Genomic DNA, 19,548 nt, shown 5'->3' with positions numbered 1-19,548 from the left:
CAAGCTGTATATACCCGCGATTTCGCGGGTGTGTTCTAGTAATATTTATTCTGAAAATCTTGCTTGTTACAAATTTCACCAAGAGTCCAATATTATTTTGATTTACCCTGTTATACTACACTGATTATCCAGGGAAATAAACAGCTGATCCAACTTATTAACTTATAAACAATAATATAAAGGATGTATAATTGTCCTATATAGAAACTTGGCAATGGTAAAAATGCTTTTTAATTGACAATAACATTGGACATCTTGATTTATATGTATCAGTATTTTCAGATGCTTGTCCATTAAAATACTGTTCAATATTTCCTTCAGGTTTATCATTCTTTTTGTTTTTGTTGTTTCTACCCCTTCTGTTTCTACTACGGTCTCCTACAGGATCAGGTAGGTCTTTTACATTATCTCCACTTTTTGTTGCAGGTGATTTATTGCCTTGATCTAGATTTATGCTGAATGACGCCATTGAGGTAAATGGCTGAAGTATCTATTGGGATTGAGGTGCTTCATTGTCTTCAGTATCTGCATCATTGGCATCCGATGTTCATTAATAGCGTCCTCGGGATTGCTACTTAAATCATCTGTACAATCTGCTTGCTTATGTCCAGCTTTTTTTATTGTCTAGACCCAGTCGTTAGGACACTGCATTAGCTTGTGGCCGGTCTGTAGGCATTTGTTGCAGACTAACTGTTGACCATCTGTATGTTGCCCTGCGTGAAGTACAGTGGCAATATATTTGCCAACAAGCATTGTTCTGGGCAACGGTTTACTAACTTGGTCGCACAATACAATTCTATCTCCGGTTTGACAATTTGTCAACATTCCGTCAACTCGGAGGCGTTCTCTGTAGGATTTATAAACGACACATCCATAATATTCTAGGGTTCATTCAATTTGTCCGTCATCAGCCGAACATGGTACATTTTTTACTCTGACTTTTAGGTGATTTGGGTTTTCATGTATAATGATTCTAGGGTTTCGTGTGTAAACATTCACTAGTTTGTCTCGAATTACAAGCCCTGATGTTACCATGGATTCTCTCTCTGAATCGTTGTCGAGGTATATCCTCCACAGACCTTTGACTCGTTGTAGTCCTTTCATATGACTTCCTAGACATACATTGGCGTCGATTATCTTATATAGTTTAATGTGTGTGAGGAACTGATCTTTATTGGGTCTGGTGTATCCAAAAAGATCAGTTTCTTGTATGAATACTGGTTTGACGTCGGATAGTACACTTTCAATAACAAATGTCTTTTGTGTCACCGACGAATATGTCTCACCTTGATTTTTGTCTTCGGCCATCTTGTTTTTTCTTTTTACATCTGACATTAAATTTTGGGTTTTTTCTGTCATTTGCGACATTATTTCTGACAAAACTACTATTCAACTATGATTACTAACCACCAATGAGTGCTAGACATCAAAACAGTCAACATGATACAATTTAAACTACGATTTTCATCTATTTTTTGGAAGGAACGAGAAAAACCGCCTTGGCAATTATAGGTCCCTTATGTCCTACTACTTCAATTAAAAGATGGTGATTATGGTGATTTATATGTATCTACTTTTTTTTTTTATTAAATTCGTTTTCAAATATACTAAAGACATCAACAGTTTTTGTTTTCTGCTCGGATGTATAATATGACTTTCTGAGCATTATTACCTATCGCTTTGATTTTGACCAATTGAACAACAAAATTAAAGGTACCTACTAACTGAAATCACAAAAGTACTCTAACAAAATGCTATTATTTATTGAACAAACTGAAAGTCCTTAATTATTTGACAAGTGTGGTAGTCATCCGTAGTAAATTGCAACCATCATAAACTTCGTAATGCACAAAGATACGGTCTATAGTCTATGACTAAGACGAAAAGTAGCACCAACACAGGTATAAATAAAGGGACACAGAACAGATAGAAAATTGTATACCTACCAGATAAATATGATTTATTACTAAAAATTAGTACAAATATTTTTTTTATAACATAGGTCTCTACATGTTAGTCATTATTTATCGGAGAACTATACTAAGTCATGGTGCTTATTAATAACAAAAGTCATTTTAAGACATCATTAAGGTTTTACACATAAGTACCGATATTATAGGAAGACTTTGCTAAAAGGTTTGAGTGCATTATTATATCAAAAGTTGAGTTCAAGAGTAGTTAGATTTAGCAAGGAGCATATTACACTGCACGTTAAAGACGGTTTCGATAGAAAGACTTTTTACAAAAATTTGCGTAATTTAAATAAAATGTATGACGATGAAAGCGTTGAACACTACACCGCATTATTAGGAGACTTTAATTGTACTTTAGACAAAAAAAATAGACAGAATGCCATCACATCAAAATAATGACGTCGGTACAATTGAATTAAAAAATCTTTTATTGAGATATGAAGTAGATGATGTATGGAGATCTCGATTTCCAGATACAAAACGTTATACGTTTCAGAGAGGAAACTCGAAGTCTCGATTTGATTTTATTTTCTGCAGCAAATCTTTGAATAGTAAAATATTTAACACTCGTATATCTCATTTCCCATTTAGTGATCACGAAAACGTTACATTAAAAATTAAGCTAGATGATATAGAAAGAGGGCCGGATATGTGGATTATGAATTTAAATACAATTAAATCTAAACAGTTTTCAAATGCTTTTAAAATCTTTTGGGAAAGATGGAAAAATAGTAAAGACAAATATAATGATATACAAAAATGGTGGGACATTACCAAAAGTAAAATCGAGTGTATAATAACAATCACATTGAAAAACTTGAAAAACGACTCGAAGCATTAAAATTAGTAGAGGAAAAAACATGTATCACCATTCTAGAATAACCGAAATTGAAAGCGAAAGTAAGGATATTTATACAAATTTTACAGAATCTTCGAAAATTAGGGCAAAAATTTAATGGTCAGAGGAAGGTGAAAAATCTACGAAAAATTTTAATTTAGAAAAGAAAAATAGCCAAAACAATGGAATCGTATAAAAACAAAAACGGGTGAGTTTATGAAATTGATTCGATATAAAATCATTTATATATTTGTGAAAAGGAAGAAACATTAGTGATGCTAACAGATTAATTCAAGATATTATAGACTATATTGACAACGAAGACGAAGATGGAATAATAATATTTCTTGATCAACAAAAAGCCTTTGATAGAGTTGAATGGGATTGGATGGATTTTGTATTAGAAAAGTTTAATCTTTGGGGGAAATTTTGACAATGGATCAAAAGTTACTCTATGATGCTATTACTTGTATAAAATCAAATGGACATGTTTCAACATATTATTCGATAACACGATCGGCCAGACAGGGCTGTCCAATAGCACCCCTTATATACATTTTGCAAGCAGAACGAATGACATGTACAATACGAGGTAACAAGGAAATTGAAGGGATTCAAATACCTGGTGAGGGGGTAAAAGTATAGAAACTAAATTATGCATGTTTGATGATGACACTCAGCTTTTTAACAAAAATGAGAAATCAGTAGAAAAATCTTTTGATGTCCTAACGCTATATGAAAAAGCTTCGGGATCTAAAATTAATTTTGATAAAACCAAAAGTTTACTTATAGGATCTCTTAAAAGGAAAAAAACTAAAATTTAATACAATTAAATGGATTATAGGTAATGTAAAAACCCTCGGAGTACATCACGGATATGAAATTGATAATGATGCTTTATGGAAAGGTATAATAGAAAAGATTAAAAACTGTCCACGTTTGGAAAAGCAAGAAACTTTCATTTAGTGGTAAAACCTTAATAGTAAAACAATTCATATTGCCCATGTGTAGTTATGAAATTGAAATGCGGGGAATTCTTGAAAAATATTCAAAAGAAATAAACAATATTATTTGGAATTTTATATTGGATGGGAAAGTTAACCAAATAGAAAGACAGGTTTGTTGTCTTGATATAACAAACGGCGGAATGGGCATGATTAGTATAGAATTATTCATTAGAAGTAAGCAAATAAAGTCTTTTTATCGCATTCTTCATGAACCGTTAGAAAGATGGAATGCGATTGGTAAGTATTGGCTTCGACAATTTGACAACAAGTATAATGATCAGTATTTGTTTAAGTAAATGTTCAAATATTAAAGGACTAAATCTTAAAAATATTCCTTTATTTTATCAGAAAATGATTTATGCATGGTCTAATTTTCTAAAAATTTGAGATAATTCCAAAACTAAGAACGAGGTACTTAATATGAGACTATTTGGTAATTAAACAAATTCATTTCAAAATAAGCCATTGTTTTTTTTTCTTCCTTTCTAAAAAGTAACATGCAATATATCAAACACATATGGAATGAAGAAACCAACACGTTTTACAGTTGTTGTTCTATATTTGAAAAAAAACTTGTAGATAAAAGAAACTGTATATCGGAATTTTCAAGAGTTAAAGTTCAATACCAATCGACTTCCTACAAATTTTGGAAATTGATAATGAAATTAATGAAAAAAACAAACATATAATTGAAACTTTCTAATGAAATGGTTATATTTGACAGAAATGGGGAAAAATCAAACCTAAATAATTAAAACTCAAATTTATTACATATTTATCATATTGAGACATGATTAATAAGAATATATATCCAAAATGTCAACTGAAATAGCAAGAATTTTATGGCCACGAAATTAATTGGAAAATAGTATGGGGCAATTTGAAAAAAGTTAATATCACCAATAAAATTTAAAAAAAAAACAATGGAAATGCAATCACAATATCATATATACGGAAAGTAGACTTAAAAAATGCAATTGTCAAACGGAAAATGTCATATTTGCCAAACTGCTAATAATACTGAAAATTTGCAACATTTTTTTTTCGATTGCAATACAACAAAATTAATCATTAGTAAAATCAAAGAAATGTTCACATTATGGAATGTTCAATTAGATGATGAAAATTTAAAACATGTTATGCTTTTGGGAGATAGTAGTGGTCTATCGAACCAAACTTTACTTGTAAATCTCTTTTTTATTTTGACAAAATGGTCCTTGTGGGAAATAAGAAAAAAAATCAAATATGATGGGATAAAAATGTCATCTACATATATTTTGAATCTTTGGAAATCATACAAGATAACACCTGTGAAATCTGTACCCTGTTACTAATCGAATAATACATTAGACAAAGAGAAAATAAACACATTAATTAATTTTATACTATAAGTACATATCTTCACTGGGGTAAAGCTGATGACCGTAACTGCATTCACGGTCATCCCAAGATGTCGGATGAAAAATTTGGTCAGTTTCTGTATTGTCTGTTAAAGTGTTTCTATATCATTTTTACAAATCATACATTGAAACGATGTAAATTTATAAAAGAATCACTCGGAAATCACTAATTACTTCTGAGAAATGTGCATGAAACGGGAAATTCGATTTGAAAAAAATCGCCAAGATGACCGTAAATCACAATTGAGATGACCGTAACAGAATCAGCGATTCATAACAAGGGTGACCGTAACTGCTTTTAAGATGACCTTTATTTGTAAATGATGACCGTAACTTTTAAAGGATGACCCTCCATTCTAAGAAATATCCGTATTTATATAACTATCTTTTTGTATCAAATGATTAATCGTGTTGGTATACACATGTTAATATGAGAGTATTATCCTATAGGTAGAAGAAAATAAGACGTGCTTCAAATGGAAAGATTACCTTATGTATCTTTTTTACAGTAGAGGGTTTAATTTTTAAAATGAATTTGCCAAAAGACATGCAAATGAACAGGAGGGAAAACATGCTACAAAAGAGCGATAATGAAAAAAATGCGGTGCACAGCCTTCAACTGCTCGACAAAATATTTTTTTTTGTTTCTGGGATTCCTTTTAATGACATATAATAAATACACATTTTGAAAATGCCAAAAAATTGCATGTACACCCATTGATATTATATCGTCTTTCATTTTGTCGTGCAAATAAAATAACAGAAATATTTTGAAAATATCATTCGAATAAACTAGTGAAGGTGAGCTCCAGCAAAGTAGATCCTTAAAATAGTACGAAATTGTACGAAAAGCGTATCACAAGGCGGAACGTTGTCAATTTGTATACATACAGAAATGTTATTCATACAGTCAGGATTCTACTTCTTCAAAATTATCTCCCCATTACGCCAGTTCATGCTCACAATCGTAGAAATGGAAGCCATTGTAGGGATGACGCTCTGCCAGTTTTGCTCTTGAAAACTGCTAAATTTATCCACATAGCACCATTACGATCGATCGTTATATGCCAGTTATATTTTAAAAGACAAATGTATCTACTAGCTAATGAGCATTAGTTAATGATCTTGTCTGCATTGATTCAACTTAAAAATACTGTCTGTTCGGATGTCAGGTGGAATTTTTGAAAATTCTTAAGCATTTAAAAAAATTCTAATTAAATATTTCGTTGAAGGGCAGACTAAACATTTTCAGTGGTTGAAGATTATAAACCCTAGTTATCACACACAAGAAAATCATATTTTTTCGAAGATATCCATTTTCATCATCCAAATTAAAAGACTGTCGTCAAGTACTTTTAGAAAAAATAGCTATTCGAACACACCTACTCTGTTTTTGTGATTCATTAGATAGGTATCTCACTTGACCCATATATTTCATCTTTTCGTACTGTCATTTTTTTACGTTATATAGTCAACCTGTAGCTTTGATATATAATAATGATAGAATCTGAAGCGAGATGCTATATAAAATACTCTTGTTTGTACGTTTTAAAGACAAAATATACACCCCAAACATGATCTAACATAAAAAGGTGCACTCGATTTTTCTCTTTTCGATACAATCGTTACCTGTTTTGGGGAATTTTTTCTTGATTCACATAATGGAAGGGCAGACACGAATATTTCTGAACTAAAAGATTGATTTGTTCTCCGTCCGTGATAAAAAAAAATCGGAGGTTATGCATTTTCTACATCCAACTTATAGATACTATATATATAAAAAAGAAGATGTGGTACTATTGCCAATGAGACAACTATCCAGAAAAGACCAAAATGACACAAACATTAACAACTATAGGTAAGGCCTTCAACAATGAGCAAAGCCCATACCGCATAGTCAGCTATAAAAGGCCCCGATAAGAACCATGTCGTCGACTTGATATCTTATTGTTTTGCATTACTATGTAATAGATACATTGAAAACTTATGCAAATGGTGTTTTTAAAATAAGAAAATTGTCGTTTTATTTGTTTCTATTGATTTTTTAAAATTTTGTTACTATATCAAACATTACAGTTAACATTTATCGCTTTCTCGATAAACACAGAGCTTCGATTCTTTTGGTCTATTTCAAAAGTGTTTCCGCCTGCATATATCAAGACAAATTAAGATTTTAATCTGCTTCCTCTGGAACCATACACATGGGCTCGATTACCAAATATTCGTATGTCTTATTAATGTTTTTAATGCTGCATTTATTGGCATTATGTCAAGTTTTTCTGGTCTGTGCGTACGTTCGTCCGTTCGTCTGTTTGTTTGTCCGTTTGTCCAGCTTCAAGTTAAATAAAATTGAAACTTAGTACACATTTTCCTTACGGTATGATCTTTTTAATTCTAAAGCCAAATTACAGTTTTATCCCATTTTCATAGTCCACTAAACATAGAAAATGATAGTGTAGATTAGGCATCCGTGTACTAGGGACACATTCATGTTTCTTCAAATTTTCGTCGTATCGCTGTCAATTTGTGTTAAAATTTTAACGTCGATATCAATAAATATTTCATTGTTTACGAGAAATATGCAATTCACTATCATTGTTATAAATCCTAAATATGGCCAATTATATTATAGTTTAAAAAAAGAAATTTATGAAACATATTTATATTCGCTAACCGAACCCCTATTGAGATCGACAAACTCAACAAAAAAGCTTTGAATACAATACGGATATTTCTTAGAATTGATGGTCATCCTATAAAAGTTACGGTCGTCCTATATAAATTACAGTCAGTCTTTACAAATTACGGTCATCCTTTACAAGTTACGGTCATCTTTTTACCAATCACGGTCATCCTTGTTTTATGTTACGGTCATCTTGAAAATATTTTGATTATGATTTACGGTCATCTTAACGATTTTTTCAAATCGAATTTCCCGTTTCATGCACATTTCTCGGAAGTAATTAGTGATTTTCGAGTGATTCTTTCAAAAATTTACATCGTTTCAATGTATGATTTGTAAAGAAAATGATATAAAAACACTTTAACAGACAATACAGAAACTGACCTAATTTTTCATCCGACATCTTGGGATGACCGTGAATGCAGTTACGGTCATCAGCTTTACCCCAGTGATACCTTGCAGGAGATAACAGTCACGATGTTATGTGGTCTGTTTTTTTATATCTCTTTAATTTATATTGATTACGGTAATCCATGGTTTAGAGATGCACTCGATTATGGTATAATGTTATGTGAATCTGGTTTATAGGTGCACTCGTTTATGTTATAATTTTATATTATTTATTACTAGCATTACATTCTAGAAAGATGTTCCTTTTTAGCTCACCTGGCCTAAAAGGCCATGTGAGCTTTTCTCATCACTTGGCGTCCGTCGTCGTCGTCGTCGTCGTCGACGTCGTCGTCGTCGTCGTCGTCGTCTGTCGTCGTTAACAATTTTTCAAACATCTTCTCCTCTGAAACTACTGAATGGATTTGAATGAAACTTAACATGATTGTTCCTTAGTATATCCTGCACAAAATGTGCGCTTCGATTTTTGATCGGTCAAAAAACATGGCCGCCGTTACTTAAAATAGAACATAGGGGTCAAATGCAGTTTTTGGCTTATATCTCAAAAACGAAAGCATTTAGAGCAAATCTGACATGGGGTAAAAATGTTCATTAGGTCAAGATCTATCAGCCCTGAAATTTTCAGATGAATCAAACAAACCATTGTTGGGTTGCTGCCACTTAATTGGTAATTTTAAGGAAATTTTGCAGTTTTTGGTCATTATCTTGAATATTATTATAGATAAAGATAAACTGTAAACAGCAAAAAAGATCAGCAAAGTAAGATCTACAAATAAGTTAATATGACCAAAATTGTCAATTGACCCCTTAAGGGGTTATTGTCCTTTAATGACAATTTTTCACAATTTGTTCATCATATTTGCTAACTTTAAAAAATCTTCTCCTCTGAAACTACTGAATGGATTTGGTTAAAACTTAGCATGGTTGTTCCTTAGATTATCCTGCACAAAGTGTGTGCTTTGATTTTTGATCCGTCAAAAAACATGGCCGCGTTACTTAAAATAGAACATAGGGGTCAAATGCAGTTTTTGGCTTATATCTCAAAAACGAAAGCATTAAGAGCAAATCTGACAAGGAGTAAAAATGTTCATTAGGTCAATATCTATCAGCCCTGAAATTTTCAGATGAATCAAACATCCAATTGTTGGGTTGCTGCCACTTAATTGGTAATTTTAAGGAAATTTTGCAGTTTTTGGTCATTATCTTGAATATTATTATAGATAAAGATAAACTGTAAACAGCAAAAAAGATCAGCAAAGTAAGATCTACAAATAAGTTAAAATGACCAAAATTGTCAATTGACCCCTTAAGGGGTTATTGTCCTTTAATGACAATTTTTCACAATTTGTTCATCATATTTGCTAACTTTAAAAAATCTTCTCCTCTGAAACTACTGAATGGATTTGGTTAAAACTTAGCATGGTTGTTCCTTAGATTATCCTGCACAAAGTGTGTGCTATGATTTTTGATCCGTCAAAAAACATGGCCGCCGTTACTTAAAATAGAACATAGGGGTCAAATGCAGTTTTTGGCTTATATCTCAAAAACGAAAGCATTAAGAGCAAATCTGACATGGAGTAAAAATGTTCATTAGGTCAATATTTATCAGCCCTGAAATTTTCAGATGAATCAAACATCCAATTGTTGGGTTGCTGCCACTTAATTGGTAATTTTAAGGAAATTTTGCAGTTTTTGGTCATTATCTTGAATATTATTATAGATAAAGATAAACTGTAAACAGCAAATATGATCAGCAAAGTAAGATCTACAAATAAGTCAATTTGACCAAAATTGTCAATTGACCTCTTTAGGAGTTATTGCCCTTTAAAGACTTTTTTCACAATTTGTTCATCATGTTGACTTACTTTAAAAAAAACTTCTCTTATGAAACTGCTGTATGAATTTCAGCCAAACTTAGGCTAAATGAGTTTCAAAGTTTCAGAGTATCTAGTATAAATTTTATATTTCATTTCCTTGTATGTCAAGAAACATAGCTCCTATGGCTAAAATAGAACATAGGAGAAAATGATTTTTTTTTGCTTTTGAAGAAAATAGGACGATTCAAAGAACATTTAAATAAATTGAAAAGCCAAAATAATCATTGATGAGAGATTAAACCAAAAAAATTCAGGTGAGCGATTCAGGCTCTTGAGAGCCTCTTGTTTCATTCATTGTCATATAAAAGAATATAAGTATTATAACTTGTGTACTATTTTTTTCTGGTAATACAGTGCACTTTTTCAGCCTTCTGCTTCCCGGACAGTTGGTTTAAATGTAAACGGGAATCCAGAGTTTGCATCCTTGGCAACTGAGGAAATTGTAAACAGGAAATATTTGGAATAAACAAGTATCAATTTAAAAAAAAAGACGTTAAACAAACAGCGCGATAGAACGTCTGTTTGTATTTCAAAACTAAAATCCCCAAACAAAACAGGGGTCAATGATGTAAACTGCCTATTTCATTCAACAATGACTACTAGCGAATGAAAATAACCTTAACATTATTAGTAATTAATATGTAAAATTATGGAAATAACAATTCATAAATTTCATGCATCCCAGAAGGTTCAGCCACGCATAATTTGCCTTAATCAAGAACACACAAAGCTGAATGTTCGTTAGATAAGGCAGTATAAAATTGAAGAGGTATATGACCGACAAGAAATTAAGGATAAATGCCAAATCTAAATAAGATAAACTTTGCCCGACGGAGATGAAGACTGAGTTTCTTTGTAATTTTCAAATTTATAAAATGGTTGGTGGCCATTGTGTTGTTGTCTCTTTGACACATTCCCAATTTCCATTTTCAATTGTATAGATCTCTTAAAGTTGTATAAGCCTATAAAATTACAAACAAACGTATACACAGCCGGGTGTTCTGTGAAGACCAACGATACATGAACTACACTGTCTTTCGAAATTGGGACGTGATATTCGGTGCCCCTTTGAATAGGACTATGCTCTTTGAACGTAAGAAAACTTATAACAAATCTGTTGAATGTTGATGACCTGTTGCACAATAATTGCGCCCTCACCAAGCAACCCTATAATTCAATGGCATGGTGAAACGTCATTACTTTGTCGTCGTATTCGGCCCACCTTGCAGAAACTTCAAATTGATTTGTTGTAGAAAACTTGTCTTCTTGAACTGGGGTGATTAATTACAATTTACGTTATGCAAACAGTAATATACCCATCATGCTGAAAAGTTATTCTTGTGACTGTTATTCTATCGTACAGGGCAAGTTACTTTAACGTTTATGAGCCCATGAAAATATATGCGTGTGTAATGTATAACACATCGAATCAGTATATGATCATGAGTGCTGTAAACCAGACGACGATCATGTCTGTAACTGCCATTTCGATATAAGCTTCATTTGATTTGAGGAATAGTATAAAACTGAAAATTTTGGAATGAAAATTCAAATTTGTTTTTGTTTTTTAAAGCTTTATCCGTTGATGGTATGACGTCTTATTGTAAATTAGTTATATCATATATCCTTATTTCATATGAATTGTTATTCAGTTTTGAGCTATAATTTATACATTCATTCGTATTAAGTTTTTAAATTTCAAATTTACCATAGTTGCGCGTGTAGAATCTGCTTTATTTCATGTAAATGCTCCAGTAGTTTGTTTACTGACGATTCAGCGAACAGCTCGAAAAACTGATGACTGAAACAGTTTTGGGAAGCCTCTTGCCATGTTACTGGATGGTCTATAACAAATACATCGACACTTGGACTAGTTCCAAAATAACCTGCAATGAAAACTTTATAAACTTTAAGAATGATGAACGAAAGCTTAGTTTCAACAATGCATACACATTTTTACATTATAAAAAAAATTACACTGAAACAGGATTCTGGTCTTGCTATTATGAACAAGGTATGTTCATGTATTGTAAGGAATTCAAGTTGTATTAAGGTATTTTGATGAATGATGAATTCAATTTCAGTATTGATCAACTCAAGCCTTATATCGATTCTGTTTGGTCACGTTTCAGATAATGTAAATAAGTTAAGCTAGCTTTAAAACCATGTTTAATCCTACACTTTCTTCATAAGAAAACGCCTGTAGGAAGTCAAGAATATGACAGCTGTTACACATTCGTTTGATGTGTTTGAGGTTTTGATTTTGCCATTTTATCAATGACTTTTCGTTTTGAATTTTCCTGGGAGTTCGGTATATGTTTTATTTGACTTTTTATTTATAATTAGTAACTGAATAGATCTTTAAAATGACAGCAAACAACGGCATTTAACACTAAGTCCCAGAACTTAGAAATCATTAATTGATATTAAAATTACAAAATTAGTAAACTGGGAAAATCATTTCCAAAATACTGATAAGTAGATAAGGTTTATCTAAACGACTAAATGCAAAAAAAGCCTTTGTAATGTCACAACCTGTCGACTGAAGCATGTTGAACTTGACTCATTTGCATTGAAAGACTATTCAATTAACACATTTTGATGTAAAATAATACATGAGACAGGGCCTTATTTTAACAGCCCGCAATTACTTCTTTGTTACTTACATGTTTATGCAAAACATATTTGATCTAAAAGCCTTGAAACCTTCGTAAACAAAATACTGACATTGACATACATAGATTCAAGGGAATGTTATTGATGATCAAATCTCATGTATCCGTTATGAACAAACTAATAAAAATATCAAAAATGCAAAACCAAATAAAGACGGAATTTATTATTTATGTCAAAAGACTGAATTTTTAACTTTGGACCCATTTGCATTTTATGATAATTTTTATTTAAATTGTACTGGCAAGAAACGATTGAACTATGTTATAGATATAAGTCGATGATTACAACATTTCAATAACGTTTAAAGGAAGACTGATAATAATTGATAAAGGTGGAATGGGAGTATAAATTAAAAATGATAGAATTTGTTCATACTTTCACCAAAAACGTAGTATTTATTGTGATGAGTTCAAAAATATAATATACATGATAGGTCACCGAGAATTATAATTCACTCATGTGACAAAATGACACATTTTGTATGAATTACACTGAACGAAGTCATCATTATGTGATTAGACGCTAAACTAAATGATAGAAATGTAAAATAATATACGAGAAGATAGCTTTCCGAAAATCCCTTAAAACTACCAAAAAAGATAAGATTGCGTCACTGTACCCTTTTTTCCCCCCGTCTAAAATATAAAAGAGCAAAATTTCATGTAGATTCATTCAGAAAATGCACTATTTCAGAGTTATAACCTCTTAAAATGCCAATTTAAAATAAAACATTAAAATTCAAGCAAAAATCTAATTTAAACTTCTACAAATATTAAATTCTTTAATTTAAAATCTTATAAATTTATTCTTTATAATGAAAACTTACATTAGTTATTTATACTTTTTATCAAATTTTGCTAATTTGATCGAAAATCTTGACCTCAGATTCATTTATTTACAATCAAAGACACCAATACTACCTTATTTTCCCTACTTTACAGAATTACAAATTCTTTAAATTATTTACTCACCCAATACTGTAAACGGTGGGGTTGGTGCTGTATCTAAAAACAGAAAAAAATATTAGTTAATTACAATATTTTATGTATATTTTTCTTGGATTATGTACATGCGGTTTGAAAGGGACTTGATATGTACCAGTCCTGTGTTCAAAAATTTATATACAACAAAAACAAACTAAAATAAACAGTTGTATTAATTCCATCTAAAATGCTTTTCTAAAGTCATTTTCTCAATTTGGGTCTTAGTCATTCTTTATATGATTTATAAGATGTTGAGATATAAGGCGTGGAGAGTAATTGAACGACACAAATAACCACTCAACATTCATAAAGAAACCTTATGTTTTTTTAAAACTTATTTATTACCGTCTATATGAAATAAGTTTGTCAGGTTTCAATATATCTCTGTGTTTAAAAGTCCAACAGCCCTCATTTGATAAAAAAAAAGTATAAATTCAGGTCATATGAAACCTCAAATAAAAAAAAATGATTCATATGTTTTTATAACAAAATGATTAGTTTTTATTATTAAACGTATGTACATATACTTATTTCTGAAGAAATTTCTTTCATTTGGCCACATTCAGAAGAAGTTTATTTTTTTTTTAATTGCTTGCTTCCAGAAAGCAATTCGCCGACATATTTTCCGTATGCAAAGTGACCTTAGCGTGAACCTTTTCGTAAAAATCCAGTGATCGCAATACGCATGGATCTGTCACGGAAATAAACTATTATCTGATTGTACATGTAAAACACTTGCACAATATCCATGCTTTTTTGTTGATTGCTTATAAGGTGACAATCGGAAAACTTCGAAGTCAAAACACGGCATTTAATGAGCTGCCGTATTTGTTAAATCATAACAGACGGAGAGGACAAAATGACGATTATCCGATATATTTGTGTAAAAAATTATAAAATCGTGCACAGAAGACTTAATTTATAATATATACATGCATTGGTTCAAGAATTGAATAAACATAATTTTTCACCAGTCACTCGTTTCATATGACTCTAATATATAGATCTATTTTTTGCATGATTGTAAAGATAAGATTGCGTCACTGTACCCTTTTTTCCCGTCTAAAATATAAAAGAGCAAAATTTCATGTAGATTCATTCAGAAAATGCACTATTTCAGAGTTACCACCTATCAAAATGCCAATTTAAAATAAAACATTAAAATTCAAGCAAAAAATTCTAATTTAAACTTCTAAAAATATTAATATCTTTAATTTAAAATCTTATAAATTTATTCTTTATAATGAAAACTTACATTAGTTATTTATATTTTTTATCAAATTTTGCTAATTTGATCGAAAATCTTGACCTCAGATTCATTTATTTACAATCTAAGACACCAATACTACCTTATTTTCCCTAATTTACAGAATTACAAATTCTTTAAATTATTTACTCACCCAATACTGTAAACGGTGGGGTTGGTGCTGTATCTAAAAACAGAAAAAAATATTAGTTAATTACAATATTTTATGTATATTTTTCTTGGATTATGTACATGCGGTTTGAAAGGGACTTGATATGTACCAGTCCTGTGTTCAAAAATTTATATACAACAAAAACAAACTAAAATAAACAGTTGTATCAATTCCATCTAAAATGCTTTTCTAAAGTCATTTTCTCAATTTGCGTCTTAGCCATTCTTAATATGATTTATAAGATGTTGAGATATAAGGCGTGGAGAGTAATTGAACGACACAAATAACCACTCAACATTCATAAAGAAACCTTATGTTTTTTTAAAACTTATTTATTACCGTCTATATGAAATAAGTTTGTCAGGTTTCAATATATCTCTGTGTTTAAAAGTCCAACAGCCCTCATTTGATAAAAAAAAGTATAAATTCAGGTCATATGAAACCTCAAATAAAAAAAATGATGCATATGTTTTTATAACAAAATGGTTAGTTTTTATTATTAAACGTATGTACATATACTTATTTCTGAAGACATTTCTTTCATTTGGCCACATTCAGAAGAAGTTTACTTTTTTTAATTGCTTGCTTCCAGAAAGCAATTTGCCGACATATTTTCCGTATGCAAAGTGACCTTAGCGTGAACCTTTTCGTAAAAATCCAGTGATCGCAATACGCATGGATCTGTCACGGAAATAAACTACTATCTGATTGTACATGTAAAACACTTTCACAATATCCATGCTTTTTTGTTGATTGTTTATAAGGTGACAATCGGAAAACTTCGAAGTCAAAACACGAAATTTAATGAGCTGCCGTATTTGTTTATTCATAATAGACGGAGAGGAAAAATGACGATTATACGATATATTTGTGTAAAAAATTATAAAATCGTGCACAGAAGATTTAATTTATAATATATACATGCATTGGTTCAAGAATTGGATAAACATTATTTTTCACCAGTCACTCGTGTCATATGTTTTTAATATATAGATCTATTTTGTGTATGATTGTAACGGCTACAACAATTTTTCTTAATTAAATGTTCTTATTGTTGATTTGAAGTAATTCCTTCGAAGTTTTACGGACGCCTTAATAATTTGGAGACCGTTATGTAATATCTAGATTGTCGAATCACAAAATACAAATTATATCTGAAATTTAACATCCCCCGACAAATGTTACAAGTTCACCCTTACCCTTCCACAGAACCATCATATTTAAGCATACAGTTTTATATCTACTTTTTTTTATTTTCCTTATATCTAACGTTAACTGATTTCTTCAGAAAAAGTAGAAAGCAAACTACTAATTGAATATTGTAGATCTAATCTTTAGTTCCCCTTTCTGTTTTACAATACAGTTTTCATTAAGATTTATCGAACATCTGCAATTTCAATCAACACATGGTTTGCAAATTGTCAAATATGTACGTGTCTTATAAACTATATGGCTGTTATAGATGACTATGCGGTGTGGGCTTTTCTCGTTGTTTAAGGCCGTAAGATGATATGTATTTTTTTTTTAATTTCTTTGTGATTTGGTCATTTGTGAAGAGTTGTCTCATTGCCAATCATACCATATCTTTTTGTTTTTTTGTTTTATCACAAATACTTTTTCTGAAAAGAATTAAAATCTGTGTTATGTAATAATGATTGCGGCTAATCTAACATTTTTGTTAAAATTAGACACAATAGAGACATAACATCCACAACTCAGAAATGTCGGTATCCACTTACTTTTATCATTTTTATTCTGACAGAATTTGTATTTCAAATGTTTCACAAGACTTAAAAAGGAACAGATATTGAACGGGTTTTAAAGTAATTGTGTGTCGTTGTGTAGTAACGACAAAACTATCATGATTTCCTTGATAGAGGGTTGCTGCTCACAAGGAAGCTATTAAACGAAGAGTTCCAGATGGTGAAGTTAAATTTTACGAACGCCATCACGAGTTGGTTGACCGTTATGGAATAACTGTTTCACAGATGCTATCTGATATGGTCTTTATGTCGTAACTACAACCCCCTTCCCTTTTAACGAACGTAGCCTGCCGAATTAGACTATTTGCCGGATTTGTTTATAGCATAAGCAACACGACGGGTACCACATGTGATCACCCCAAGTTATGGTTGGGTTCGTGTTGCTGAGTCTTTTGTTTTCTGTGTTGTGTCTTGTGTACTTTTATTTGTCTGTTTGTCTTTTTCTGTTTTAATCATGGCTTTGTCAGTTTATTTTCGATCTATGAGTTTTACTGTCCCATTGGTATCTTTCGCCACTCCTTAAAAATATTTTAAAAAACCTATATATCAGAAATGTCAATTTAGAATTTGTACTATCAAAGCTCATTTTGGTAAAAACTCATCTACCGAAATGGTACTACTTAACAGAATATTGGACTGCTACAAAGAAAACAAATAATCTTTTAGATGGTTGTTTACGTTGTTTTTAAATTGACGGGCGTTATGATGCCAAACAATGTTTTGTTTTATGACTACAATTTGACAAATCATCAAATCTCTATACGTTCATATTTAAGCTAGGTTATCTGAGATATTACAAACATCAATATGGAAACCAGAAAAAATCATATTGTGTTTTATGAGATGTGTCAGTAGATTAAACACACGTACATGTATAAAATTTATTTGAATCATTATAAATGGAAAGATAAAGTTAAAGCAATAGCGGTTTGAGATAGCTATTTATGTTGTATCGTAAAATGTATTTTTTCTATGTAACATACTAAAAACATGTCATGAACTATGCACGCAACATACTTTTCTCTTGATAAATTGGTGTTTCATCTTATCGAGGATAACAAACAAATACAACTTAATTATCAATCATCAATACAACAGTTCTATGTAAATTATAGTTCGTTTTTCATTTCTGAATGCGAATAAACAAATTAAAAAGATTCTAAGCTTGCTTTTTTACTAGTTTGTGATTGATTTTATGTTAATTTGTTCAACAAAACTTTTGATATAATATTCGATTTCAGGCAATTATCGTATTAATCAAATAAATGGATGCTGTAAAAAGAACGACGTAAAAGAGAAGATTGTTGATTCAGATAGAAACCATTGTTATTCGAAAAGATCAAATCACCAGGGTAGCTCGAATGAAACAGTAGGAAAGCCAAATCCAAAACAAAGAGGAGCATTTAAACTTATAGCGTACGAAAGTTGTGCCAATGCGGCTATGGCTCTATATGCCTGGGAGGCGTTGGTGATCAACTGAAAATAAACATATCTATGGTGTTGCAATTCAATGTCAATGCTAAGTGCTTGGCTGCTTACAGTCTCTGGAATGAATCACCAGAATTATCTACCCAGTATTTGTAAAAGCTCATCAACGATAAGAGACTTATAATTTGGATTGCAAGACAATTGTTACATATACATAAGATGCATTAGTGACGCTCGAATCAAAACAGTAGGCGGAAAGACCATAGCAAATACGAAGATACAGCATTAAAAACCGAAATTTTCGAAAAGTTGTTATAAATATGGATAATAGAGTCTATATCGAGGTAGAAACACCTTTGATCAATAAACGTATTGCTTTACACCGACATATTGTCTGCTCTATGGTCGGGGTTGTTGTCGCTTCGACACATTCCACATTTCCTTTCTCAATTTTATCAACCAATTTCATTTTTTTTCAAATTTTTATGTCACATTATAAGGATCACAAAATGATTTCAAATGAAATGCTATATCACTATCAATTTTCACTTAAACATTAAAAATAAACAAGTATATATGTTTATCAGCTGCAAATTTACGTTTTCGCTTCTAAATTGTGTTTTAGTCAAATACACCTAAAATGAAATTAACGCTTAAATGATGATTTGTTTTCACTTCATAATTTTTGTGTTTGCGGCTACTTGTTTGCATCTTCGCCCTACAGCGTTGTTGCGTTTTTGTTTGTTTCGCTGTTACGATCCCGTCTTTTCGCTTTGCTCTGGGGAAAAAAAATTCTGGAATTCAGATATTCAAAACATAGTTGTTGGAATATATATTAGATATAAAATCGAATTGTGCATGCAAACAATCATACTACTATAATTTAATTTTCCCTTAGTTTTTTTGTGTCGCCAATATGCATTACGAATTATATAAATGAAATGTAAAGAAGTTGTTCAAAACGTTAGAATTACATGTCCTATGAAGCTTACAATTCAAGCATTAAGCATAAGAAGTACAAAACGCGCCTTTGGCGGAAACACGAAATTTCAATTATGGTACCTATGAAGAGTTTTTTTAATGGTTTTGTCGTC

General features: G+C 31.1%; 1 protein-coding gene across 1 annotated transcript in view; it reads right to left on the bottom strand.

Moving 5' to 3' along the window:
• The window catches only part of LOC139486768 (uncharacterized), a 41,314-nt gene that overhangs the window by 13,159 nt on the left and 8,607 nt on the right, over positions 1-19,548 (bottom strand). Inside the window, exons 2-3 of the mRNA XM_071271705.1 lie at positions 13,834-13,866; positions 11,895-12,072 (exon numbers count right to left, since the gene is read on the bottom strand). Coding sequence (XP_071127806.1) covers positions 11,895-12,072; positions 13,834-13,866 — 211 coding nt within the window. The remainder of the gene's footprint in view (positions 1-11,894; positions 12,073-13,833; positions 13,867-19,548) is intronic.

Source organism: Mytilus edulis, chromosome 8, assembly GCF_963676685.1.
Source record: "Mytilus edulis chromosome 8, xbMytEdul2.2, whole genome shotgun sequence".
Classification (NCBI taxonomy): domain Eukaryota; kingdom Metazoa; phylum Mollusca; class Bivalvia; order Mytilida; family Mytilidae; genus Mytilus; species Mytilus edulis.
This window is presented reverse-complemented; position numbering and strand designations above follow the sequence as displayed.